Below are 25169 nucleotides of genomic sequence, written 5' to 3' on the forward strand. Positions count from 1 at the left end.
GGCATGTACTGCCACCTAGCAACGTTGTCCTTGTGTTATCTGGCTGTCCGGTAGATAGCCGGAGATCAATCCGGATCAATTTATTATCGTGTCTCCGCTGATTCCGGCGGGGTGTCGGAGTTCGAGGGAGCAGCAGCCTGTCAGCGGGGACGATCCGTAAGCGGGAGCCCTCGTTGTGGGCAAATTCGTGGCACCAACGGCATCCATCCACCACCAAGCAGCAATGTCCGCGAAACAAGATTTCCCGTGAGTATTATCCGGACCTTCATCCGCGCGGAGAAAGCTCCAGCAAAGAGCCTAGAAGAACAGATATGTTCTTTTCCATGGGAAATGCTGAAATGGCCCTGACGTATATTAAGTTGCGACTAGAGCAGTGAACGTTGTCGAAAGCAGTCGCAAGTGTCAAGCGAAGGCGGTTGGCAGGAGCCGTGCAGCTGACCTTGATCCTTCATCAGCACACAACCGTCAATTGGCGAGAACGATTTGTGTGTATCGGGAAAAAATAATAATAATGATAAGTGAGCTAGAGTTTTGGACAGGAGCTACGCAGGATAGCCGGGTATAAGTGGATTAAGATGGAATCAAATCAAAATAGAACAAAAAGAAACTAAGTGGGACAGAAATAGTAATTGTGCAATGGCAGCAACACATGAAATTGCGTGACAAAATGGGGATGAAGGAGCATGCCACAACACAGGATAGAAGTCAAATTTTTCACTTACAAAGTCATGCCAGTTTCCATACATATGTGCCTTTTGGCATCGTAGAATTTATCTTAAAAGTAATTGTTGGCTGGGGTATTTAACAGTTGTACTGTTGCATTGGCACCTTCAGACTGTGGCTTTACCAGGATCACGTTATGCCAGATGCAGAGATGTTGACAACATTCTAATATTCTGCCTCGACAAAATATATGGCAGTCATTTCCTTGCTTTATTAAATTGGTTTGGAAAAATCCATGCTTTATGGTGCTGCTGATGAATAAGTGTTTATTTCAATAGCAGGGAACCATTGAACCGACTAGAAGCTATTATAGCTAAAACACGATAGTTGTACCTAAAACATACCAAGTGCTGAATTAAGTATTTACCTTTTTCTTTCTGTCATATATTTACTATGTATTTTCTGTCTCAAGTATTTACCTCTACATACTTCGATCTGGTACATTTGACACGCTTACACGTCTTGCAGTTCGTAACCGATATGTGCACTCTTGCGAAACATTCAGGAAACCTCCGTTATCTAAGTATATTGGCTCTTACTGATAATTTCGTCTAGAGCCTATAGATAAACATCTCTTTACACAGTTGATTACCGCGACCGTCATAAAGAATGGAGGCGATATGATAGGTATTCCACTAAATGCCTGGGACAGCTTGCATAACTGGAGAGAAAGATGTGCAGCTTAACCTTTCTTTATTCTGTTCGGGACTTTGGTCTTCTAGTCCAGGATATACAGCACCGAACCAATATGAGACTTGTTATAAAACCAAACAAATCCCCTGACTGTTCATCTTCCCTTTTTCTGTTGCCCGTAATACAAGATTGACCTACATGGCATCGTGGGGAAGGGAGAACAAGTGTTAGATGAACAAAAACTTCTGTCTGGAATGCTCATAGCAGAAGGTACCCTGAGTGCATCTTATCGTGTGGTTAGGCAGAATATTCACTGCCTTAGATGTGATACTGCAGTACCTAACAAAATACACACTTTATTTCAGGCTTATTCCCAAGATCATCAATGGAGGTATAGCTGGCATCATTGGGGTAACTTGTGTCTTCCCCATTGATCTAGTCAAAACAAGACTACAGAACCAGCAGGTAAAAGCAGGAGAACCTCCAATGTATTCTTCAATGTAAGCACCATTCATCCATATTACGATACAAAACAAATTTACACCAATTTCCATTGTAATGCCTGGTTCACACTGCAACGTCTCTCTGTTGCGGTTACGGTACGGATCCAGTGCGGAGGTGGTTGTCGTGCGACACGATGTTCAGACGTGTGTTCTTGATACGGGAAACGCTTGTGTTTGACCAATCACGCCTCCATTCCACAGACAGCCATGAATGGGCAACAGTGATGTAGTTGGCGAAACTTTGAGTTGTATTGAAGCGTATCTATGGCATACGGAGTGATTTGGAGCTTCTTGTTTTTCGCCAACGTGCTTTAAACACAGGCAGCCATGTTGGAAAAGCAACGGCGACAGCAGAGCAGTGATGCGCAATGCGCCTGAGCTCAGCGGTCAGCTGCATAGCTGGCGGTAACCCGTACCGCATGGAGTTTGGTCGAGCCATAGCCTCCTATTTACTGAGCTATATACTACTCCTATATACTATATAGCCTCCTATATATATATATATATATATATATATATATATATATATATATATATATATATAGCAGGCTATGGTCGAGCTCAACTCTTGCAGCGCGTGTGCTTTTTGGTTCTCCGTGCTTCGTTGCCATGACAACCGTGCGGCATCCGTAACGCATGAAAATGCAACAGTGGGAACCAGGCATTAGGGCCAAACTGTGCAGGATACTTCTTTACGTCACGTTGTAATGTTCTGCATGAAAAGTTGCTGTTCTTTTTAATTCTGCCAGGTTCGATTGTTTTCGAAAAACCATGGGTCGAGAAGGATTTTTTGGAATGTACCGAGGTAAGTTATACCTGCACTTCAGCATTACCTTTCCTCCACTGTGTAAAATGTCGTATAGCTATAAAATAAAAATTGAGGAATGCATTACGAGCCAATATGTGTTCGTGCAGCCCTGTGAGTACGATTAACGAGACTGTGCTTGCTGTAGGCTCTGCCGTCAATATCTTGCTGATTACCCCAGAAAAGGCAATCAAGTTGGCGGCCAACGACTTTTTCAGACATCACCTTGCCACGGATATGGGGTACGAAAGCGTCGCCTTCAAGAGAAATGCTCCCTAGCAATAAAATTTTTGCATTCTTTCTGTTGCAGGAAACTAACCTTGAAGCAGGAAATGCTGGCTGGCGGTGGTGCAGGGTTCTGTCAAATTATTGTGACCACACCGATGGAATTGCTTAAAATCCAGCTGCAAGATGCTGGTCGAGTGTGTATGTCTATTTTCTAATTTGTGAAGAGTCACTTCTGATAGAATACCTATACTGGCCACAACATGGAACTATGTGCTTTAAAAAGAACAGTCACATCTGTTCCCGACGATTTCAAAACTATATTGTCATTTTATTCCTCATCACGAACCATTGACCATGGTATAGAAAAACCCACGCAAAACAGTCACATAGGTAGACTGTTATTCGATGGAATTCAAGAGTAGAAGCCGAATGTTGAGAGTATGCCGGAATTCCCTCTCTGGAAAAACGAGACAACGTCACTCCCTTAGAACCAATCAGGGCACGACCCTGAGGAAGGAATGCTGAAGCCGTGCGGGCGTCTGAGCGACACCCTCTCACTCCTCTGCTTAGGGAGTGACGTCACTCCGCTGGAGCCTCTGCAGCTGCGGAAGCAGCGCGAATCCTTAAAATTTCTTCATTTAATACCTAAGCACTTTTCAGACAAAACACAAATTAATCATGTTCAACTTAAGAAGGAACAGAAATCTAGTCCATCCACTCTCAAAATATTACTGCGCCGCAGACAGGATGGCTGGACACCAGGGAGGTCACGGTCGCTCCTCTGCCAGATGATGTAATCCGTCATGCTCACTCTGCTTCCGTATTGGCTGTTTAGACAGGCCACATGACACTACGCCGCATAGTGGTGTTGCAGTATTTCTCCTGGCGCGCTATTGTACCTCCCTATCACTAACGGCGTATACATGTAATTGATGGACTAGATTTCTTGTCCTCTTTATGGCCAGTTCCCACATACAGCGCTAGAAAATAGCCCTCAAAATCTTGCGCTGTTTTTCCGCCTGCCGTTCTCACGTACAACCGAGCACATAGCGCTATCCTGCTGGGGTCACGGGATATCTCGTTGCGACGTCATGGACTGGTACTACTGTGATTGCTTACTGTCGGCGTCGGATATCCGTAGCATGAAGGGGGATGACACTTTCGATGCCGTGATTGCGATACCAGACTATAGTAACCAAACACCCCTGCATTGGCAGATGAAACTCGTGGCCATTTTCACGTCGTCGTCGTCATCTCATTCCCGTCTTGCTGCTTTGAGTGATCGGAAGCAAAACAAACCCCAGCTTCCGCGACGTCACAGCTGAAAGAAGCTCAGGATTGGTCAACGCAGACTCGCCGCTCAAAACAGCGCTAGAAAAGTTGACCGGGGCGCTACTTCGACAAGAGCGGTTTTGTAGTGGTTCGTAGCAATGCGAGGAGGAAAATATAGCGCAATTTTCTAGCGCTATGTAGCAAAGCGCTATATGTGGGAACTGGGCTTTAAGTTGAGCGTGAATGTAGCCATGGACATTGCCGTTCGATGCCAAATATAGTGGTATAGGTTGCATAGATGGGTTTCCAAATGCTACCATTATACCACTATACAACAAGCTGCAAGTAACCATTCCCATTCATTGCAGCTGGCGGTGCTCGACTGTCGGCCACAACGATAGCTCTCCAGCTGGTGAGGACGAGAGGAATCTTGGGCCTGTACCGTGGCACAGGAGCAACAATGCTACGAGATGTGACCTTCTCCGTCGTCTACTTCCCCCTGTTTGCTCACCTCAACTCCCTGGGACCTCAGAGGGCTGATGGAACAGCCGTCTTTTGGACCTCTTTTATCGCTGGCTGTGGAGCAGGCTCCACAGCAGCATTTGCAGTGAACCCTTTCGACGTTGTCAAGACACGGCTACAGTTGCTCACGCGTGCTGAAGGAGAGGCCTCCTACAATGGAATTATGGATGCTTTTGTGTACGTAGTAGGGAGACTCCATCTCAACTCATGCGTCCCTGATTTTCCCCAGGGAAAAAAATCACTTTCATTTCACGGCCCCGATTTTTCACGAATCGGACACGAGGTGCATATTCGCTGCCACTAAATTTTGCGAAATTCTGGATGCTAGAATTTGTGGCGCAATTGCTTTGCTTCGTTATATGCTCCAGATTGCCTGCACCGCATTTGATAACAGTATCATTGCGCGAGCTTGTGCTGCGAAGCAGTTCAAAGGCTTCGCTAGTACACCCTGCAACCAGCTAGGAAAATAACATTTGCGACTGCAGGGTCATTCCGCTTCTTTCTTTCCTTTTCGCTTTTTCCCCCCGAGTACTTACGAGCTGCAGGTAAAAATTTTACACAAAAAGTAAGCGATGACATCCTGACAACCTTGCCCAAGTTGAGATAAAATTACGCAGTACATTTGAGAACATATTTGAGTCAAATTTGAGAACATATCCGAGGCAATATCTGAATTATAATACGTATTTGCAGTGCATTTGATTGTGCAAACATGCTGTGCAAGCCTTTTCTTGTCATACACCACCTGCTCTATTTTTTGTACATAGTCATAGCCTCTACTGTGCTCTGTTTGATTTCCTTTTCTTAGTAGTGCACACTGTTGTATAATTGCATTCATTTGCAGTGCAGCTCATTGGATGGTGGTGTGTGACTGGTGTGAATGCCAACTCTGACATGGTACAAGCATCTTAGATAACTCCTCCTTCCCGAAAAACACATGCTGATATTTTGGTGTACATTAGAGAACACATGAGTGGTAGCCTCTTGTAGCCTTGCTTTTGGATCTTGCGTGTTCTAGAAGGCATTATCCACTTTGTCGCACAACAGCAGCATAAAGTTGAATATATACAGAACTTGTGTTTCTCTGGTTTAACACGCTGCTTTTAAAACTGCAGGAGAATTCTCAGAGATGAAGGACCCCGGGCATTCTTCAAAGGTGCAGGATGCCGTATGATAGTTATTGCGCCACTGTTTGGCATTGCTCAGACTGTCTACTTCTTGGGTGTTGCGGAGTTTCTGCTTGGTCAAGAAAGAAGGTATACACCAGTTCCAATCTCGCTAGCCCCGCAGAGCTTAAAATGGGGATTATAAACACGATTGTAATCAGCGTTAATAAGTTGTAACAGTTTGCCTGTGTCACTATATAAAAAATCTGCCAGCAACATCTCGGTGACACGTGATGTTGACTATAAGCAGTTTGCACTGTATTTTTGCCTGTTGCTGTGAAAACATTGTTGTGCACAAACCTTTGATGACATCAGTTAAAGAGTGGAGTAGGTTTAGCATGTCACCATCCTCTCTCTGTGGCCATCATTGACAAAGATAGTTCACTCATAAATTATTATTATTTTTATTCCAGAAAGACAAGTTGAAGAAGCATTTGATGAAGAATAGACAACTGCCATTGTGTATTTTATTTTCACGCCTTTTATGTATCATTTCGGAAGTGGATCCTGCTGTTTAGTGCTAGGTGTTTACAACAGACGTTATATATCACTGTTGCCTTCATAGATGCCGTGGAGTTTTCTAAAGCAGTCATAAGTTTGTGAGGATATTTACAGTTTTATCGAGTTACATTTTAAAGCCCTATTTAGGTACAACCAAGCTTGTTTGCGTAGAACCTTGCTAATAATTATTAATTGAGACTTCTATTTGCTTATACCACCCCCATAGTTGTGAAAATGTCTTTCAAGCCACCGTGCAATTCTCATGTGTAACGCGGTCGGTCACCTTGTCCACATGAGGTCGCCTACGTACATATATAGTATCTACACAGAGAGAATATACATATATGATAGCAGGAAATGTATGCTTTAATGTGCTATGTGAGCGAACTGAAATGGGCAATCCCGCATTTCAAATCTGGTATCGAGCAATTAACCCAAGCCTTACCTTGTGTGTAGGGAACGTGATGCACGTAATAACTGTACATAGTACTTTACAACAAAGGAATTGCAGATCATGTCTGCATAAATCATGTCTTTCAAGCAACATATTATGATGAGATGTCTGGTCAATACTCTGTACCATCTCAGTGTGCCCCAAAAGAGATTGAAATCTGCTGCATTAATGATGCCTAGTTCCGTTCTTCTATATTGCCGTCACGTATACCGTTTGCATTCAGCATTAAGTGCTGAGCATGGACATGTTTGAAAAAAAAAAATGCTGCAACTCAATATTTGACGTGAGAATAAACAAATGAAATTCTTTTACCCAATACTTTTTTCTGTTGTCGCCTCCAAAAAAGGCAGGACATGCATTACCAAATGAAGTGTGTTGTCCTTCCGCAGGGCCAAAATTCAAGGGTTTTTAAAGGACCTTCAAAGGCTCGGCAGTCATTTTTCTAGGGGATGCAAAACACGATTTGTGGCTGCGACTCCAATATTTCACAAAAATATTTATAAGCTACATTTAGCAGCATTCAGAGCATTCCCAAATGGTAAGATCATGGGATAGAAAGGAATGGTGAGGAATACAACGAAGAGCGCCGTTGATTCCTACTGCACTGAGTTCCGATTCCGGATAAGCAGAATTTGCACTGCAGCTCTACGAGAATGAGGAAAGGTGCAAAATCAAGGGTTCTCAATGACTGTGGAAAATTCCAGGGTTTTCCTCGAACTGAAAACAGCATTTTCGAATTCCAGGGCAGGGTTTCAGGAACCATTAAAGTCATCCTGTTTTCTTTTCTTTCTCCTTTTTTCTTTTTGTAGTGGGATACTGTCTAGGTTAATTTTTCTTTACAGTCAATAAGCATTGAATTGACAGTGTTGCAACCACAAATATGCCGTATAGAACGTAGTTTCACTGGGCTTGTCACGTGCGAGGTAGATGTCCATGTGTGATGCGCATGCTGTTTTGGTATGCCTTCATCTTATTAGCAGCTCTTACCACCTTGACAAAGTGCAACATTCCGACATGTTAGCACATTTTCCTGTGAGGAGCTCACTTCAGGGTTGTTGCCACCCTAGGTTCAGATATATTGCTGCAAAGAGACAACATTATGGATTCTGTGTTTATGGCATTTTATGCAGACATTATTTGGGGCGGGGATGTTACAACACCTGTGATTTATATGTACCAGGTGTTTCAGTTAAATCCCCGGGCTACGGGTACACCAATCCACGAACTTTAGAAGCGTAACTTCTAAAGCAGGGCGCTGTCGGCATTAAAATCGGTACTACCCCTTTTGGGACCTTCAGTGGACACCTTTTAGAGAAAAATCTGCCACCGAAGCGGGTCATTTGTTGCAGTAATTAATTGGTTTCTGTTTACGTATTTTTGCCGCGGTTGGTCGTGGCGAAGCGCAAAAGGTCCTATTTCATTGGTGTAAGGACGTAATTCATTGATGGATAAGGGAGTGAAAGAGCGTCCTTTTTGCGCTTCGCCGCGACCAGCCGCGATAAAAATACGTAAACCGAAACCAATTAATTACTGCAACAAATGACTCGCTTCGGTGGCAGATTTTTCTCTAAAAGGTGTCCACTGAAGGTCCCAAAAGGGGTAGTACTCATTTTAATGCCGACAGCGCCCTGCTTTAGAAGTTACGCTTTTTTTACGAAACTCATTTGCATATTTATTTTAATAATGAGCGCCTGCCACTCATTCACACGGTGTGCAGCTTGTAGGTGGTATCGGACAGATACTTGTAAAAAGGAAAGTTCGTGGATTGGTGCACCCGTTCGCGAATTATTTAGCCCGGGGATTTAACTGAAACACCCGGTATATATATACAATGAAGTATCGTTAATTGGAACTTTCGGATAATTCGAACTGACGCTCGGGTCCCGTCAAAGTCATGTTGTTCAATCGTGGGAAAACGCTGGGTAACTCGAACATATGGAACGCGCGCTACGGTTTATTCGAACGAGATTGCTCGGCCGCACTCGACTACGCTTCGTCCCGGAAGCGCCGGGCTAGGCGACGCCGTGCGGCCTGCTTGCAAGGGACACCTTTACTTGCTATGTTCACAAAGGCGATACTTGTGTCAGAGCCTCAGAGGACTGTTCAATCGTGGGAAAACGCTGGGTAACTCGAACATATGGAACGCGCGCTACGGTTTATTCGAACGAGATTGCTCGGCCGCACTCGACTACGCACCGTCCCGGAAGCGCCGGGCTAGGCGACGCCGTGCGGCCTGCTTGCAAGGGACACCTTTACTTGCTATGTTCACAAAGGCGATACTTGTGTCAGAGCCTCAGAGGACTGTTCAATCGTGGGAAAACGCTGGGTAACTCGAACATATGGAACGTGCGCTACGGTTTATTCGAACGAGATTGCTCGGCCGCACTCGACTACGCACCGTCCCGGAAGCGCCGGGCTAGGCGACGCCGTGCGGCCTGCTTGCAAGGGACACCTTTACTTGCTATGTTCACAAAGGCGATACTTGTGTCAGAGCCTCAGAGGACAGAGGAGCGATGAACGAGTCAACGGCGTGCGCAAAGTAATGCGCAATAGTGTGCGCGAACGCGCGGCAAGGCCTAGTGAGCCGTGACGCAGTCACCCACACAGCTACTATGCGCTGCAAACCATGGGCGCACGGAGAGGGGGTCAATGGGGGGGCGTGACACCCGCTTGGAGCCTCAAGGTCACTTGTGACAATCGTGCACTCTTTATTCATATACGTCATAATGATTTTTCTCAGAAGTCATAAGGTGAACCACTGAAAACCCGCACAAATCGCAGCGTCCGTCTTCCAGGAAAAGAGGTGATGAGCACGCTTTGCCACCCCACCCCCACCCCTGGAAAAAATTCTGGGGACACCGATGCTGCAATGGTAGAATTTGAGTACTTAATCAGACTCGCTCATAACTGTATAGAGCTTAGAGTTCTACCCTGCACATATATTTTCCATTGTGCAGCATCCACGGTATACTCTGGAATTACATGCACTTTAACAACTCCACATGCGTGCGAGTCAGTGGTTCTGTGATACACATTGAAGAGACTTCGACAGCAATATGCTTACCTTGTATTTTGTGCACTACAGGGAACTCCCCTGTGACGAGCTCTGTAGTAGTTTTCACTCGTGGCGTCTTCAACATGGAAAATCTGGCCCCTATGTTTTTCGATGAGCTCTCTTATCGCAGCGCTTCGGCTCACGTGGTAGACATGTTCCTGCAGTGCAAGGAGCCAGTGACTCAATTATTTGTGCACTGCTTTGTAGATTAAGCAAGGGAATATGCAGCCAGTAAAACACACACAGACCAGGGAGGCAAGCGTACACAGTCACTGCAAACCATGCAACTGAAGTTCATTCATCGGCGTCAGGTTTTTACTACACGAAGGCTGGAATTTACAGTATGCAACGATATTCGTTATCTATTCGTATTCGTCATCTACAGTGTAGATAAGGATTTTTTTTTGCGATAACAGGCACACAGAAGGAGTGCCAATACTAATGCCTCTCCCCTAGACTGGCGATAATTAGGGACGCTTCTAAAATATTTTGGGGAAAGCTAATCTTCGAGTAATGTCATGAGAGATGTATTCACAAAACGTGTTGCGGTTTGCGTTTTTTCTCCCCCGCATACAGAGGAAAGGAAAACGGGAGCGCTTCTACCTCAGCGTCGGAAAATGACCACCAGATCGCCTTATTTCCAGACCATTTCCTGGCGCTATAACTGTCTCGATTTTTGTTCTGAAAATGGTAATCTTACCAGTGACCCCAAGGGATTCGATATTCTCATCAGGTCAATCTCCTATCTTTGATAATTAAAAAAGTTAATTAACGAAAGTTAACTAATGCATCGACACAGAAGCTTGCACGTTCCCTATCGCATTCGTCCCGGTTGATTCCGTAACTATTGCGCCGTTTTACTCATCGTTCATCGCCAACAATTACACAAAAAGTCCGACACGAAGAAGTGGCGTAGTTGCTGTGCAGCTTGATGGAAAACATAGCCTTAGCAGACGACGGACGTTGAGGGTTTTCTGGTATTCCCTCTCCGCAAACGTCACGCAGCCGCATCAATCAGAGAGCGACTGTCGGGAGGTCGTCTGCCTGGGAAACCGCGGAGAGCATAGCTGTGATCATGTCAGACGTCGAAAGCGAAAGTGTTTCCTCGTCGCTGCTGGATGAATTCAGCGAGGACAGCTGGGACGACGTGGTGTCAGACGATGATCCGTATTCAAAGGACCCACTTCCGCTTCATTCTGCGATCAACAGGGATGCAGTTGTTCGCGAAGTCACGCAAAACGATGACTTTCGGTAAGTCAGATTATCACATTGTACGCATCGCACCCACTGCAATTACGCTTTCAACCGATTGTTGGAGTGGTACTAAAAAAACGACAGGTGCCTGTGCGGCCTCTGCAGTCCGGAGCAACTCGACAAACACTTGTGCTGCACCTCAGTGAGCCAGGTTGCAGCTCTGTGTGACAGTGCTGGCGTGCAGTGCATCACCGAGCACCGTCCGTTCCCCGACTTCTGTCTGCGGAGGGAATTGCTGGCGGTGGAATGCACGCCAGTATACTGCCGCTACGACTATCGGCTGCGGCTGTTGGATCCGACAGATAACAGCTACTATATCGTTTCCTAGGACGCGGCGGGTACGGTAATAGTCCCTCAACATCTGTATTTTAACCGATAAGTGGGAGTTTCATCTTTTAATGCAATCTCCTATAGATATGTTGGAATACACTAGGATATTTGCAATTGTCTTTTGGACACTGTACATGTGATACCTTTTATGTATGTGAGAGGGTCCTCCTTTTTTGCTGCAGTATCTCTGAAATTGACTGGCCTTATCTTCACATAGCTGTCGGAGATTCACAGCCTGTTCTATATTTGCCAGTTGGGTCTGGGGCTACCTCGGCCCTAGAAATAGGCGACAAATTCCAGGCTGCGCTGTTCGGGCGATTCGAAGAGAGCACCCGTCGCCTTCATACCAAGGGTTTCTTTCTTAAGGTGGGCCTTTCGGAGTAGAGTAAAGCGTCATTGATTAAAACTGAGAAAATGTGATTTTTCTATTTAAAAAAAAAGTATTCTATGGTTTCCGGGAACGCCCTGTACACACAACTGGAAATACGTCGATTTCGAGCCAAAGGGCTCGCAGGACAGTTGTTTGTCAGTGTTGTTAGTCTAATGCTCCTGCCAAACATATTTCATGTGTAGGTGAAGGAGTGAACTTTCCCTTTCATCCACTGCGGTACCAAAATTGTTCTAGTACACTTTGGAGTACAAGCAGTTCGATCTGAACCCACTTTCGTGATGATTGAGCCTTGATTTGGCACTGTATTCGAGAAGGTGCATTGTGCTGACAACAGTGACAGACTGAATGGCAAAATGCAACTCAACGCCGTGCGACCTTGTGCAGGTAAAGTACTTGAAGTACTTCCTTGCGCGCACTTTTATAGAACCGAAACTACGGCTCCACCCAGCTACTGGAAGAATAACTCGGAGATACAGTAAAAAAAAGGTGTCAGGCAAACCCGTGCATGCCCCAGGCTTTTCTTTGAGATGGAGGCCACTTTCGTTACGAGGTGAAGGGAGATATACAATCAGCAATTAACACATCCGATGGAGAATTAAGTCGTCACCGCCAATTTTTAGTGACTCGGTACGTCATAAGCATATCTGAACAACGATACACTATAAGTGTGAAGCCCCCAAGTAGCCCCTTAGCTCCTTTGTCTACGGCCTTGGTTCGGGCCGGACTCCGGACAGATTTCTTGAGGCGCCTTGACAGCCCATACAAATAACATTTCTCGTTTTTTAATGCGTTAGCATTAGAGCCTTGGTACGAAAGAATCGCGGTGTGGTCTGTCTGCAGCCACAGAAGTGGAGAGAGGCGCGCCGAGGGGAGAGGGCGCGTGGAGAGCGCGACGACGCGGCACGCTGGCAGAGCAGCTGAGCTACGCTGATCGACAGTTTCACACGTGTCTGCCAGGGCACGCCATGGGTTACGAAAGCTGTGCGGAGGAGAGGCGGCGAGAGAAAGTTGAGGCTGCGAGACGGCGCCGCCAAGCTGAATCGAAGGAAGCCCGAAAGGCTCGTTTGGATACGGATGCTGCTGCAAAGAGACGAAAGGGAAGTACAGAGAGTGACGAAGAGCGTCAACAGCGGTTAGCCAAGGGGGCAGAGGCCAAGCGTAAAAGACACGAAAGGAATCCCGCCTTACGCGATGCCGCAGCACAAGCATTCTCCTTTTTGACCAAAGGGCCATGCGTTCTAGCGTTGTGTAGGGTCGCGAGAAGGGTTGCGTAGCGTTTGTGAAGCGTCGTTCAAGGTTTGTGTACCGTTGTGAAGGGGAGTTCCCAAAGGGTCTTCAAGTTTTAATGCCAAAGCATTGCCGTCGGATCCACCAATGGATCGACAATGTTTTTTTTTTTCTTTCCTTCGCATAACATGTTACTAACAGATGACACGTAGCAGTTTTAGTTTTTCACCTTAGTTTCAGTATAAGAGTTGGGGAAGTGAACAAGTAGCGTTTGGCCACATTCTTCCTTTTCTCCATCCTCCCATGTACTCAGGAGTCCCTTATCCATGTGTGTTGTGCGGGAACACTGAGACAGGCAATCGTTGATCCTAGACGGTACGAATCGTGTTGAATACAAAGAAAGCATTCATGAAATGAGGCAAGACTAAAGCGATACATAACATTCAATAATAACTTCGCATCATTGGTCATATGAAGCAGGGATCCGAAGTCATCGTGGGAAAATAAGTTTTCTCTAGGCACCTTTATCATTTTATCACAACACCTTAAAGGGGTTGAGGCACTTTCATAGATGTGGTTCGTTACATCATGAACGCATTGTATTACACGTCAGAACACAGAGGAAAAAAGAATAATTCTTCTACATGTCGTACTTGGCTAGATACAAGCCCTCGAACACACTCTCGAGCAAAGCGCAGACGTCACAGACCTCCGAGTTGCGTCCATTCCCATTGGCGCCAGTAAGCACGTGGCTTGTCATGCGTTGCCGTGCGGGCGGCGGTGAGGTCTGTATAATCAGAGCCGCACGAGTTTCGATATCCGCGCTGCCCATTTTCTCCGCTTCTATTACCCTCCTCGCTGTGAAACTTTCAATGCAGGTTCGCATAGGTGCAAAGAACAGTTTTTTTTTACGTTCATCTGAGATAACCTGGGATGACTTGTCGCAACCCCTTTAAGTAGCAATGAAGAGCTTTGCGGCACCAGCTCAGACAGCTTCAGGTAGATCTGGATACAGTGCTCGATCTCCTCAGTGCCAGTGTGCAGCCCTTGAGGCTTTCCCCGAAACTCGCATTATCGGCGAGATATCAAATGACACCATATAAGATGATATCAGTATGTCGAATAATTTACCTTTCCGAAGTAAGCACAACTGCGACGTCTTCTTTGCGAGTCTCCAGTATGTGACGCAGTCGTCGAACGTGGGACGGCTCCAAACGGGCGCATGGCTCGTCTAGCACTGACAGTTTGGGATGACCCACGAGTGCACAGCACACAGACACAAGTCGGAGGTCGCCTGACCTGGGGACATAGCAATTATCGCTATCTATTCACCAAGTGAGAAATCTACTAAAAAGCGTGCGGTGTGCTCCTGCGCAGTATAGATGCCCCGCCAGAGTGCAGTCTATAAAGCTTACCTGAGTTGGCCACAGATGGATTCCGCAGGAACGTCGATTAACTCTAGCCAATGTCTGCAGCACTCGACAACATTCTTCACACCTCGTATTCTCGCAAAAAAGTGCAGCACTTCTTGAGCGGAAAGACTTTTTGGTACCCAGTCTTCTTGAGGACAAAAGCCCATGCTCCTGGTAACTGTAACCCGTCCTCGTGATGGAGCAAGGTTTCCAGCAATAATTCCCACGAAGGATGACTTCCCTGACCCAGTTGACCCAACGACTCCGAGACATTCACCGGGGCCCACGCGAAGAGATATGTTTCGCAATTCGAAACCATTCTTCGATTTCTTGCACAGATCGGTAACGTCGAGGACGGTGCTCGCGTCTTCATTTCGGCGATCGGAGTTGTAGTACACCATACAGACTAGCAGTAGACATAAAAGAGCACCTTCGGCTAGCAGGCTTAGAATTTCGTCTCCAACGCCGCCTTCTGTCGAGGACCACGGACCCATCAAGGGACATGTCCCGTTGAAGCATTTCCCTGTAGTACGGTGCGTTTTGTAGTCATGCGCGAACGACTCAGTGAAAGGTTAAAAGCTATGAAAGCAGAGCAGTATATTAAACGTATAAAATACGCACGACTAGCCTATATGGGCACAGCAAGACAACCTTTGCCACGCGGAATTGTTATCAGGGGGATCCAGACCTGGGTGCGGGGGCAGTTTCTTTGTCGAAGCCCATAAACATGGGAGGGGAGAGGGAGAAAACCAGTAGGTATTTAACCTAGCGTTTGGGGAGATATCGCCCCCCTCCCTAGGTCCGCCACTGACTGTGACAGACACCATTACCTAACTTCAGCAAAGATGCGCACTATTATAGTGCGACGACATGTTTTGCTTCAGATTCTTGTGACAACGTCAGAACTATTAGGTGCACTCATTCTACATTGATTTAGTCGGACATATTGCTTGGTACATTAATCGGCCATCGACAGCTCGGGCAGACAACAATTTATGGAATATGAATGCCATAAGCAGCAACTTACACTCACAACAACGTTGGTCCAGAGCGTTGCAAGCTTCCTCCAGAGTAGAGTGGATTGAGCACGCCCTCCTCAAAGCACCGGCAAGTTTCAGGTTCGTGGCACCCCATGGGGCCGCAAAGAAAGGTACCAATATGCGGAAACCCCACTTGGCAGGGTCTTCGCTCGTCGTCCCGTCTTCGAAAGCCAATGTCTCCTTGACAGTAGCGAGCCATATCCCACAGCAACCTGTAATGGAGCCACCAAGAAACACGGCAAAAAATGTCCACAGGGGTGAAAGCGCCTTGGCGATGAGGTACGCGAGAAAGAGCACGGACAAAGAGTGCGTCAACAACAAGATGAACAGAGCGACTGCTGGGACATTGCGAATGTCACCGATCGTGTCAGTGGCAGCCGCTAAGCTTGTCATAATAACGGCGTAGACCAGGCCTAGAAGCAAGTCCCACACCAAGTGGCCGATCCAGTAGAACGCTGGTCGTAGCCCAGACGACATTTGGAGGGCGTAGAATCTGGAGGCGCGCTCCTGCGCAACTTGAACAGCAGGAATCGATGCCAGTAATGCCAGTGCAACGCACATGAACATTGCAGACCCGAAGCGGTGCGTCAATAGGTTACGCGTGTACAGCATGCTGTCCAGCAAAGGATGGTTGCTGGCGACCACGGTAGCTGACTCGTTGTGCGTGATGTTTCTGAAAAAGAAAAAGAAATTGGCTGTTAGCTTTGTTAGAGTGCCACCGCGGACGAACTCTCGTGTCTTCAGAATTAATCTACATGCCATGCCTCACGTTCTATTGCCTCCAAATATTGTTTCTTTATGAGTATCATAAAATTAATTTATATAGCCTTTGAGAAGTACGACGTCATGTGGTGGTGCCATCTGTCATGCGTCTGGCAACGGTGTCCGAAAGAGCGCGCACTGTTGCTAAGAGACAGACACAGCTCGCAGTGACGTCGCCTCCTCCTGGAAAAACCGAAACTATGAGGTTTTGCGGGTTATCTCGAATATTTGTGGAAGCGCGCAATGTCCACTTGTGACATTTGTATTTTGCGTACAGAATCTTTGAGGAAATTAGATTTATGTATACAATAAGAAATAAGATATTATTTCGTTGTGGCACTTACTTAACGAGAATCGCTCGTCAACTGTTTTTACTTTAGTTTTCTCTGGGCACAGATACAATTACAGTATGTACTAGGGCTCTGATTGATAAAGATGCTACGCAAAATTTTGAGTGTTTTTGATAGTTGTCATAAATGTCAATACACCAAGAAGGTTCACCCATGTGGTCTGTTTCAGGTGGGCCGTCATGTGTAAGATCGTGGATCATCTGCCAAGATATAGGCTTGTACTGTCTAAAAGAGTACATTCAGATTTTTGCAGGAATTTCCCATTGAGGTGTAGGCTTACTTGAGCATTGCATCCTGAATGGTGACCAGAGACGTGATTGACGTGTGAAGCAGGGCGCCGTTGAACCAGGCAAAGACACCGTCCCTTACGACCGCAACACCCATCTGGAAACGATCTGCATAACCTTGCAAGCCTCCTTCTAACACCTTTGCAGGGATGTCCCTCGTTTCGACACTTTCGTTGAAGTAATGTTTTAAGAAGGGTTCTCCTGGAGGTGCAGACAGTACGGTGGACCGGTGGGGAGCCGTATACGTCATAAGCATCATCAGGTGGCCGCTACCGAACAACCTTGCGACAACCTCGGGCACGAGAAACGCCACTATGAAGCTCAGTACAAAAGTCACGACAGGAAACTTCCAGCCCCTTCGAGTAATGTTGTATTTCTTCTCAAGGATGGCAAGGAGTTGCGTGCACGCCGAGCTCTCCGAGAAAGACGTTGGTATTGAGTGAACAGCCGTTAAGCTGCTTGAGTCTGTTTCATCAAGGGAGCTCCATCTGTGAAGGATCCGTATACAAGTACAGGATGTTTCAGCGCTAATGTGTCAGAAAATCCTATAAAAATCTACCAGGTCTAAAAATTATAGGACCATTGATAGCTATCTTCGGTGAAATTTTGCCACGGCGCACGAGCGCTTTGATCAATTTTCAGTCGTGAGAAATTGGTAACTCCGCCATACCTTTTTGTTTCAGGCAAAAAAAAAGGAACAAAAAAGAAACGAAAAACGTTACGCTGACCTGGTAAATTATGGAGTTCAATTCAGAATATCCAGGATTACGGTGACTGAAAAGTGACCACAGTGCTCGTAAGCCACGCGAAAAGTTCGCGTTGGTCCTAGAGTTTACAGAGAAGTACATTTTCAAATAGAAATTTGGCGACACGTAGGTGGAACACCCTGTGTGCTGTCCGCCGGTCATGTTTCAAGGTGGGCAACTGTACATGGATCGATATGTACTGCATGATATACAGGGTGTTTGCTCTAACGTGTCCAAAAATTATATTTAAAGCGAGCGATAAAAGAAAAGCAAGTGGTACTTTTCTGCTATTTGAGTAAGAAACAGGTACTGCTTCACTAGTAGCACCTGTTTCTTAGTCAAGTAGCTGAAAAGTAGCGCTCGTTTCTCTTTTATCGCTCGGTTTAAATAAAATTTCTGGACACGTTAGAGCAAACACCCTGTATACGTCACACGTAACCACACAAGCATCCAGTTCATATAGAGAGAGAAACTCCCCACATGGCAAGGCAGAGCTCCCATTTAATATGCTTACTTTGTAATTTGATCGTGTAGGGTTCTCGCTCTCAGCAGGAAACCAGATATGTGACCGTCGTGTTCGAGTCCCTCCAGTGTTTTCATAATTTCCGCCAGCTCTTGCGGCTCCTTTTCGCCGATGCGATACCAGACAGTAGCGGAGCGTTCAAGACCCGTTGATTGCATGAGATCGTTCATCTTCCTTGGTTCCCAGTTTGGACCCTTGGATATGCGTACTTCATAACCCGTTTCTGGTCACAGGCGCAGTTGAACGATGGAAAGATAACGACAAGGATCAGGGGGCATTATGTTGTACAAGAACGCATAAATTCACCTGTAACACTCATAGCTAGGCAACAAGGTTGTGTGCGTTAGAGCAACGTCACCTAGATAAACAAAGCCTATCGCGCCCGGAAAGATGTGTGTGAGACCGATACGGTAATGTTCGGCATGGTTTCACAGTCTACTGGGCCAAGTTTCTTTTCCGAACACAGCTTGCTTATTAAATAAACGAGTTTTAAAGATTCGCACTTCGTCTGCAGCTAAGCCAGGATGACGTAAGCCGGGCACACGAATGGGAGCGCAGCCAACGCCACCTAGATACGGAAAGCCTGCTCATTTCCTCCTCTCCCTCCTTCGCTACGTGGATATTAAGAGTCAGAATTCGTCTGCTACTTCGATTCACCATTCTGCGAATTCAAGGAATCGCAAATGACTGCAGCTCGCCCGGAACCTGCAGACCTAAATATTTAGACAAAAAGCGCAAGCCGCGTTCCAGAAAATCATTTCTGAAAATCCATTTAGTACGCGGGGACGTTCAGTCACAACTCGCAGACGACGGTGTGGTTCGTCTTCATAGACACGACCGCTGAAGGCACGTTCGTGATTGGCTGCCGCCGTTGAAAACACGATCCTGATTGGCTGCCGATTGTCACGCCGACGAGCGCGCAGGCTTTCTGTATCTAGGCGGTGTTGCCAGTGCCCTCTAGATAAACAGAGCCTGATCGGTTGAATGACATGGTGGTGGTGGTGGTGGTGGTGAAAGGGCATGACGTAGTCACGCACGAAGGGTGCGTCAATCACGACCGTGCTTTCAGTGGCGGTAGTTATGGAAACGAGCCGCCATGAGCACACAGAAGCATAGGCACAGCCACTGATATAGCCACAGAAAGCCTGTGTTTGAAATCGTCTGCGGTGATTGGCCGAAACCAACGACGTCCTGACCTTGTGACCAGCGCAGGTGATTGTTTCCGAAGTCGTCTGCTTCGCGTTCGCATCGTACTAAGTGAAAAGACCTCGGTAAATACGTCGGCTTTCGCGTACAAATGTGAGCGCTGACTGACGTGACCATGTTCCCTGGAACAGGGTGTTATGCCCTTGGCTGTACAAACACGTACGACGCAAACCAGAAACAGCATTTTACGAGCCGATCTCAGACTTCTCCACGACCGCCTACAGAGGCCATCACTCCCGCACGGCGGTCGGATGCCAAGGTCTCTCTGCCGCTCCCTGATTCGCCTTGTCCGCGCTAAAGGGTGCACACTGATTGGCCTTGTCTAAGTGACGTTTACAGAGAGGAAATTCCGGAATGCCCTCAACATCCGTCGTCTGTTGTTGCCACGCGTAAAATCAAATAGATCTCTACCCGAAAAACCAGCCAGTGGCTGCTACTCTCTCATGCGCATGAGGCAAGCTGTCCTAGCGTATGGGCAGAAGATGTCTTGGTCTTCAGAAGGGTAGGCGACTGGGCAAGTTGTACAGTGACTGAGAATGAGCGCTCATTGAGGACGGGACAGAACGGGACAGAAAAACGAAGAACACAACTATCTGGCAGCCTACGTCTTAGTCTGGAAGCCTACGGAAGCAGATATTCAGATACAGAAAACTCGCTTGCGCTATACTTCCTTTTGTCTCTGGGGTGAAATGATGCATTCAGGTTTCATCACATGTGATGACTGATTGAAAAAAATTTGTCCCCCTCGGATTGAAACCGGTTGAGCAGCTGCTCAGAGACTGCCATGCGCGCTCCCTTTTGGTCACAAATGAGGTGTCGAGGTACCTATCTTGCACAGACTTTGCGGAACAGTAAGTGCTCGTTAATGATCGTCTCCACACTGCCGACACTAATATTACGCTTGGCGGCTGCAGTGCCCCGAACTGTTTCCCGCCTGTTCCCGAGGATGGCTATGGCTTGCTCAACGCCTGCGATGTTCTCTGGTGTTGCTGCAGTCGGAGGAACATGTCTACGTGGTTCATTCGTCACGATATCCGGTCCTTCGCTAAACTGTCTGCACCATTCATACACTCTTCCCCTTGACATCGTTTGTTCCCCATACTGTGCCTGCAGTGGGATCCAAGGAGGGGGGGGGGCGGTTGGGCGATCGCCCCCAAAAATGTCAGTTTATACATTTGATTTCCCTCTCCCCCCTCCCCCACTACGCGCTCCGACAAAGAAACCGCGCCACCCCCCCCAAACCGAAAGTCTTGATCCGCCCCTGTGTGCCTGTAGTCTTTGCAAAATCTCATCTGGTTCGAGCTTCTCCTTCACAAGGAACTTGATTGCTCATCGCGCTGTTCCACAGCTACAGACACACTGCTCGCCATCATGATGGCTGCGCGTGCCGCTGATCCGAGAAGGATGGGACTTCGCCCTCCGAAAGTTTTATTCAATTACATTTACTCACTGATTTTTCTCGAGCAAAAGTCTCGGTCAACCTTGAACGACCCTAATTTCTACTTCTCTCGACATGATTTATTTATTTATTTTCGAGTCCTTCCAGGCCCCTCTGTGTATTCACACGGGCTACATTCCCCAGAATGCTCCAGCGGAAGATACGCAAAACGTCATAGCTTTCTGCTGCCACGTGACCGCGAGCACTCAACGTCATGTCTTTTCGTGCTCTTCAAAGCATGCCGGGAACATCATCCTGCGACACGGATATTCCGTAGCAGACGACAGGGCCAATATAGTGTCGTCTGCCATGTACGCAGACCGCCACTCCCCAGATTACGTTATGTTTTTGGGATGTCGCACGTGTGAATACACGGTAAATGATGTGACGCAGTTACGGTCTATCATCATCGTATCATCAGCTGCATAGGCAGCCTGTGGCAGCCACAGAAAGCCTGTGCTTGAAACCATCTGCGGTGATTGGCTGACGCAGATGACGTCCCTAATTAAACGTCCACGTGAAGAAGGAGTGGGAGGAGGCATCAAGCGGGCCTTCTGGGCGTTGGTCAAAGTCGTTCTTTGCAAAAAGATACGTGTGGTGATACGAACCTAACTGTTTGCGTACGAAGGGCATTGTCCCGCAACATTGAATTCTGCCACCTTCTAGAACGGCCAAGGTATCAGCCAAGAACTCTGCTTCGGTTGGCGACGTGGTCATTAATAACACTGAGGTCCGCTCCTCACGTAAATGGCGTAGATATTTCCATGTAGCTTCGCGTCCGACCGGAGTCATGAGGGCTGTTGGATCTTTCAGGACGAGTAATTCGGGTCTCCCAATGCCAGCGATCGCTACGCGCAAGCGGCTGCGCTCGCACAATGAAAGATTCCCTGCAACTTGGCCTGCGTCTAACTGGTCTAACTCTAGGTGCTCAAGTGCTGACGCAATATTGGCTTGCGCATCCTCCGCAGGGCAACCCTTCAGCTGAAAAGGAAATTAAGAGCACATGAAACGACTGCGGGGTACAATATCTTAGGATTGACAATGCCACCTAGATAAAGTAGTCTTGCTTGGATGCATCCTTCCCTGATTCGCCGCGCGGACAAAGAAATTAAGTCGTCTGCTTCAGACGATTTCAAACACACCCTTTCTGTGGCTACCAGCGGCAGTCCATGCGGCAGATAGGGGCCCGTCTCCATAGCTATGGCAGCCGAATGCAAGGTCGTGATTGACGGACTTTCCTTGACTACGTCACGCTTTCTTTATCTAGGTGGCATTGGTTCTGACTAGGAACTGGTTTCATTCTCACCAGTGTGAACAGGCGAAGGAGCTCTCCAATGGGCGTGGAAAGCACATACTCGTCTTTCTCCGGCTGCGCACTGAGCGTATCGTATTTCCTTTTTATTTTTCCCATCCGTGGTCTCTTGCTCCCTAAAGGAGAAGAACTCCATTAATGCTGAGCAGTTGGAACTCACGACGTGAAAGTGACCAACCTGTAACCATTTTGAACAGCTCCGATATTCCACACGCATTATGGTCCAAAATTACTGTGATTCTTCCCGCAAATACACTCAGGTTGACATTGTGCATCCCATGACGTGTACTTGCTTCGATATCTTCTAGAATCAATACTTCACGCGTCGAACTTGTCTGTCGGAGGACAGGCACCCTGTCGCATAGCGCAAGGTTGATACCGGTTCGGTCCGCTGCGTCTCCTTCATCTGTTGCCTTATTGACCTTCCTGTTTTTGACGGCATCTTGGAAACTCTGGCAGCTCTGAAATGTACACGAACTTAAGAGAACTGGAACCGTATATGGGAAGACACGTGCCAGGACGACCACAGAGATCTCATATGAAGCGTCTGATTACGACACCCTTTTCAATCAACCGATGTACTGTTGGGGACACGGTTGTTTAAAATCTCCAGCCCGTGGCGGAGCGATCCCCTGTCGGCGATGTCGCGCACGAAGGAACTACACCAATACCCTCCCCGAGGGGAGGCCTCGCTGAACTGCTCTCCGTAGCAGACGACGCTGAGAGTGCAATGGTACTCGCTCCCGACAGGCGCCGCACCAGCTCCGATGGCGCAGCGGTAACGCGTACGCTTGGAGACTGGGAGGTCCGCGGTTCGAATCCGCGGACCGGCTGTGCCGTCTGGGGTTTTTCCTGGGTTTCCCTCAGATGTGTAATAGGCGTATGCCGGCACAGTTCCCCTGAAGTCGGCCCATGGACGCAGCTATCCTCCCCCCGAGCGGATTCCGCTCGGTCTTCAACTTCACCCTTTCCTCTCCTCCTCTCCACCACCTTTCCCTTCCCCAGAAACATGCCGCCTAATCAGGCAGGTAGACCTCTCGGGTTCCTCCCAACGACACTCCTCCTCCTCCTCCTCGACAGGCAGCGCTGCGTGGCCTTACCTCGGAGACTGTAATGGTATAGTTCCTTCGTGCGCGACATCGCCGATAGGGGACTGCTCGGCCACGGGCTGGAGATTTTAGACAACCGTGTCCCCAACAGTACATGACAGATCAGTTGCACTGCCAAATATTACTGTACCATGGCACAAATAACGAGAAGTAGCCGAGGCAGGCCACAAATACGGACGACACAAACACGTAATGCAAGAAAAACTTGAGCTTGAAGACACGTAAAAGACGCACACACACATGAAGGCACAAGCCATACGATGGCTCAAGCCAAGGCACAGCCATCGTGTGTGGGTTCGTCTTTTACGTGTCCTCAACATCAAAGATTTCTTGCACTATGAATCCTCACCAGCTAGCCACCGTCCTCTTAGTTATCTCAACAAGCACATAAGCCTCAAACGCCCAGAAAGTAATGAAATCAAGCAACTCAAGAAAAGGTGCGGGCGCCAGGAATCGAACCTGGGTCTTCTCTTCCTGGCTCTTCTTCGAACCATAGCCTCCTATATACTACATAGGAGTAGTATATAGGAGGCTATGTTCGAACTCAAGGGAAATCGTGCTGTCGTGGTGCAGCGGTATAGCATGTCTGATAGGAAATCAGAAGATCCAGGTTCGATTCCTGGCGCCAGCACCTTTTCCCCGAGTTGCTAGATTACGATGGCACAGCACATTGTTGGTTAGCAATGCACACAGCTCCTGCTCTTGAATGATGATGATGACGGACAGAAGAAAGAAATGGGGAGATCAGTTGCGACTAAGTAGGACTGGTTATCCTAGTACACCTACGTGGAGCAAAAAGAAAAATGGACATTGAACGGCGGGAAGAGGAAGCGAAGAAGAGCTTCGTCGGTGAAAGGCCTATGGCCCCTGGCCAATCTCCCTTGTGGCTTATGGCCATTCTCCATCAGAAGAAGAGGAAGGCGAAGAGTCACAGTCAGAGCAGAGAGTCATACGCCAGTGGTATACCTGGACCCCTTTGCGTTTGTTAGGAGCCCCACTCTCATTGGCGTCAGTGCTGTCTCTCGGAGCCTCCCACACTGCGCTCTGTCATAGGTCTGTGGTAGCGGATCTTGTATCGTACATCGTGCTCTCCAACCACTTCTAGGCACTTTCTTCCTACTCTCATACACTTTCACGTACACACACATTCCTACATTCATACTTTTGCCCCATGCATAGTCGTCATACGCATATTCCTACATACATGCATACCCACTTGTTCATGCATTAGTCGTCATATATATGTCACGAGCACGTGCGTCTGACCTGGCCTTACTCCCCGCCACTATCACACAGACATAGTTTGTTCCTTTTGTCCTGGCCAATCTTCCTTAGTGGATCACGGCCATCATCTCATTGGTAGAAGAAGAAGAGTCAAACACACTGTATGAGTCACAACATAGTGTCATGGCGAATGTCCTCACTGCGTTGCAATAAATAGGTTCTCCGAAACGTCTTTCTGTTCCGCATGTACCGAGTTATTGGCTCAGTAGGTTACCATACACTACAGGTGCGTTTCACTTGCGATTTACATCCCAAGACATATGTTTGCCAATTTGGTAAGTGCTTACCATTTTCTGGAAACAGTCAACGAAACCACCCCGTTGACCATAGAGCCACTCGACGAACCAAAGATAGCCCATGAACAGTAAACAGGAGGCCGCCAATAGCCCGACATATCCGAGCAACGTAATATCCATTGGCGATGTCAAGGTTAGGCCCATTCCAGTTGCTTCTGCTGAACTGACTGCTCGGAAAGCCCAAAACGTGCCAATGTTCGGCAAGAACATGGAAGACAGTAACTTATTCCAGGAATGTACGCTGACGTATCTTCTAAGCAGGATGGCCGGAAGTATGCATGTCCCACACCAGACGAACAGGACTGCCCCAATACACCATCGACCTGTTTAGAACGCAATG

The 25169-nt window shown here is 47.4% G+C and overlaps 2 protein-coding genes across 2 annotated transcripts in view; one reads left to right on the forward strand and one right to left on the reverse strand.

Moving 5' to 3' along the window:
- LOC135401198 (mitochondrial glutamate carrier 1-like) lies at nucleotides 1–7118 on the forward strand. Its single transcript, XM_064633459.1, has 8 exons — nucleotides 1–246; nucleotides 1722–1856; nucleotides 2609–2664; nucleotides 2813–2906; nucleotides 2975–3090; nucleotides 4533–4863; nucleotides 5802–5942; nucleotides 6266–7118. Exons 1-8 carry the CDS (start codon nucleotides 224–226, stop codon nucleotides 6276–6278), a joined length of 909 nt encoding a protein of 302 aa, XP_064489529.1. The 5' UTR covers nucleotides 1–223; the 3' UTR covers nucleotides 6279–7118.
- LOC135401197 (phospholipid-transporting ATPase ABCA3-like) overlaps nucleotides 6241–25169 on the reverse strand; it is a 22641-nt gene continuing 3712 nt past the window's right edge. Inside the window, exons 4-15 of the mRNA XM_064633458.1 lie at nucleotides 24821–25152; nucleotides 22319–22601; nucleotides 22135–22256; nucleotides 21437–21809; nucleotides 18176–18407; nucleotides 16909–17403; nucleotides 15504–16189; nucleotides 14480–14999; nucleotides 14196–14363; nucleotides 13294–13432; nucleotides 9872–10020; nucleotides 6241–7888 (exon numbers count right to left, since the gene is read on the reverse strand). Of these exons, the coding sequence (XP_064489528.1) occupies nucleotides 7849–7888; nucleotides 9872–10020; nucleotides 13294–13432; nucleotides 14196–14363; nucleotides 14480–14999; nucleotides 15504–16189; nucleotides 16909–17403; nucleotides 18176–18407; nucleotides 21437–21809; nucleotides 22135–22256; nucleotides 22319–22601; nucleotides 24821–25152 (3539 nt within the window). The 3' untranslated portion in view covers nucleotides 6241–7848. The remainder of the gene's footprint in view (nucleotides 7889–9871; nucleotides 10021–13293; nucleotides 13433–14195; nucleotides 14364–14479; nucleotides 15000–15503; nucleotides 16190–16908; nucleotides 17404–18175; nucleotides 18408–21436; nucleotides 21810–22134; nucleotides 22257–22318; nucleotides 22602–24820; nucleotides 25153–25169) is intronic.

This window comes from Ornithodoros turicata, chromosome 7 (genome assembly GCF_037126465.1).
Source record: "Ornithodoros turicata isolate Travis chromosome 7, ASM3712646v1, whole genome shotgun sequence".
In the NCBI taxonomy this organism is placed as follows: domain Eukaryota; kingdom Metazoa; phylum Arthropoda; class Arachnida; order Ixodida; family Argasidae; genus Ornithodoros; species Ornithodoros turicata.

What these genes read in the sequence shown, in the direction of transcription:
- LOC135401198 (XM_064633459.1), top strand. Translation starts at nt 224, where the DNA reads ATGTCCGCGAAACAAGATTTCCC. An exon ending in TCCGCGAAACAAGATTTCCC is followed by an intron (nt 247 to 1,721) that starts GTGAGTATTATC and finishes ACTTTATTTCAG; the next exon opens with GCTTATTCCCAAGATCATCA. An exon ending in ATTTTTTGGAATGTACCGAG is followed by an intron (nt 2,665 to 2,812) that starts GTAAGTTATACC and finishes TGCTTGCTGTAG; the next exon opens with GCTCTGCCGTCAATATCTTG.